Genomic DNA, 2,463 nt, shown 5'->3' with positions numbered 1-2,463 from the left:
TGTGCATGTTTGCGCAGCATCCGATTAACTTTCTCATTATCTCTCCTTTGGTTCAAACTCCTTTTTTTCTGTCGTCCTTTATTTGAGTAAGGACCGGAGAAAACCGAGATGGAGCTAAAATTGGATCCAGAAATAAACAGCGGCTTTGCTATCTATTAAGTTGATCTTTCCGGACGCGAAGCTGACGTGCCGCGGAAACAAACACTCCAAACAAATACATCTGCATAACCTTTTTCTTTTCTTGCATGTTTGTATCGAATTAACACCTTTGAATGTCTCAGCTTGCAAAAATGCCTGCATGCGTAGTTAAAATACATCATCGTGGATTGCATCCGAAAATGAAGGATTGTAAGAATAGTGCAAGTTTGTTATGATCCATGCAGTGGAATCTATCTATTATCTGTCTGTCTGTCCGTCCGTCCGTCCGTCCGTCCGTCCGTCCGTCCGTCCGTCCGTCCGTCCGTGTCCGTCGCCCGTCCGTACCGGTCGCGTGGCCGCTCCATCGCATCCGATCCATCCATGCCAGTCCATGCTGCCCTCTCTTACGATCTCTCTCTCGCTCTCTCTCGCTCTCTCTCTCTCGCTCTCTCTCGCTCGCTCTCTCTCTCTCTCTCGCTCTCTCTCTCTCTCTCTCTCTCGCTCTCTCTCTCTCTCTCTCTCTCTCTCTCTCTCTCTCTCTCTCTCTCTCTCTCTCTCTCTCTCTCTCTCTCTCTCTCTCTCTCTCTCTCTCTCTCTCTCTCTCTCTCTCTCTCTCTCTCTCTCTCTCGCTCTCTCTCTCTCTCGCTCTCTCTCTCTCTCTCTCTCTCTCTCTCTCTCTCTCTCTCTCTCTCTCTCTCTCTCTCTCTCTCTCTCTCTCTCTCTCTCTCTCTCTCTCTCTCTCTCTCTCTCTCTCTCTCTCTCTCTCTCTCTCTCCACACACGCACTGCCAAAATGTTTGTCTCTCTCTCTCTCTCTCTCTCTCTCTCTCTCCCTCTGTCTCACCCTCACTCACTCTCCCTCTCTCTCACCCTCACTCACTCTCCCTCTCTCTTGCTCTCTGTCTGTCTCTCCCTCTCTCTCTCTCTCTGTGTCTCTCTCGCTCTCTGTCTCTCTCTCTCCCTCCCTCTCTCTCTCGCTCCCTCTCTTTCTCTCTCACTCTCTCTCTTTCTCTCACTCTCTCTCTTTCTCTCACTCTCTCTCTCATTCTCTCTCTCTCGCTCCCTCTCTCTCTCTCTCACTCTCTCTCTCGCTCTTTCTCTCTCTCTCACTCCTCTCTTTCTCTCTCTCTCTCTCACTCCTCTCTCTCGCTCCCTCTCTTTCTCTCTCTCTTTGAGACTACTCTACTGTACAGCATGTGGTTTCACCGCACTGGCTTTCATAAGAGGATTGACAAACTTTTTCAGGTTTTTTGCTTCATATTTTTTATTTCTTTGTTGGGTCAGACGGCGCACAGAACGCTGCATGTCTTTCTTTCAGTAGCGTTTCTTTCGGCTGCTCGGCTTGTTTGTTGCTGAGATAAAGATGGACATGCGAACGTGTTTATGCTGGATTGCTGTGAATGAAGTTTTCGAGTTCTGAGGCCTGGAAACGCTGCTGCTCCATGCTCTTATTTACACCAAAGCATTATTATAAGAAACACAGTAATAACTGTGTCTGTCTGTGAGTAGAGTACGGGCGGCGTGTGAAGGAGCGGATGCATCACAATATTCCTCATCGCTTCACGGTGGGATTGAATATGAGAGCGGCGAAGTGTGCTGTCTGTCTGGATACTGTTCACTTCGGCCGACAGGCTGCCACGTGCCTGGGTACACACAAGACTCATTACACTTTAATGACCCTAAAATGCTGTTAGTGCATCTAAAATGAAAACAAAAAGATTGTAGTATGATGAAACTTGTGTTTCTTCCCCTCCTCCATGGTCTTTCAGAATGTCATACTCTGTGTCACCCCAAGTGCTCTCCGTGTCTCCCTGCGACCTGCGGTCTTCCGGCCGAGTACGCCGCGCACTTCACTGAGGCTCTGTGTCGAGATAAGAGCAGCTCGCCCGCTCTTCAGGTGAAAGAAGCGTCGGGTCACGTGCGTCTGGAGGGCTGGATGAAGCAGCCCAGGTGAGTCCACACACAGCACATACAGGACATGCGTGTGTTTATTTAAAGCTGAAATGAAGGTTTATGTGTCGTGTGTTCGCAGGAATGGGAAACGAGGGCAGCAGGGCTGGGAGAGGAAATATGTGGTGCTGGACGGAACGAAAGTATCGATCTATGAGTGTGAACCCACAGAAGGTGAGTGAGTGTGTGCGCGCACGTGTGTGTGTGTGAGTAACGCTGTGTTTCATGTGATGTGTGTGTGTGAGTAACGCTGTGTTTCATGTGTGTGTGTGAGTAACACTGTGTTTCATGTGATGTGTGTGTGTGAGTAACGCTGTGTTTCATGTGATGTGTGTGTGTGTGAGTAACACTGTGTTTCATGTGATGTGTGTGTGTG

The 2,463-nt window shown here is 49.0% G+C and overlaps 1 protein-coding gene across 1 annotated transcript in view; it reads left to right on the top strand.

The window, feature by feature from the left end:
• cita (citron rho-interacting serine/threonine kinase a) overlaps positions 1-2,463 on the top strand; it is a 68,898-nt gene that overhangs the window by 49,465 nt on the left and 16,970 nt on the right. Inside the window, 3 exon segments of the mRNA XM_057349935.1 lie at positions 1,647-1,784; positions 1,907-2,087; positions 2,170-2,261. Coding sequence (XP_057205918.1) covers positions 1,647-1,784; positions 1,907-2,087; positions 2,170-2,261 — 411 coding nt within the window.

The sequence above is a fragment of the Triplophysa rosa genome, linkage group LG2, assembly GCF_024868665.1.
Source record: "Triplophysa rosa linkage group LG2, Trosa_1v2, whole genome shotgun sequence".
Taxonomy (NCBI): Eukaryota; Metazoa; Chordata; class Actinopteri; order Cypriniformes; family Nemacheilidae; genus Triplophysa; species Triplophysa rosa.
Note: the sequence above shows the minus strand (reverse complement) of the source record. Positions and strands in the feature narration are given on the sequence as shown.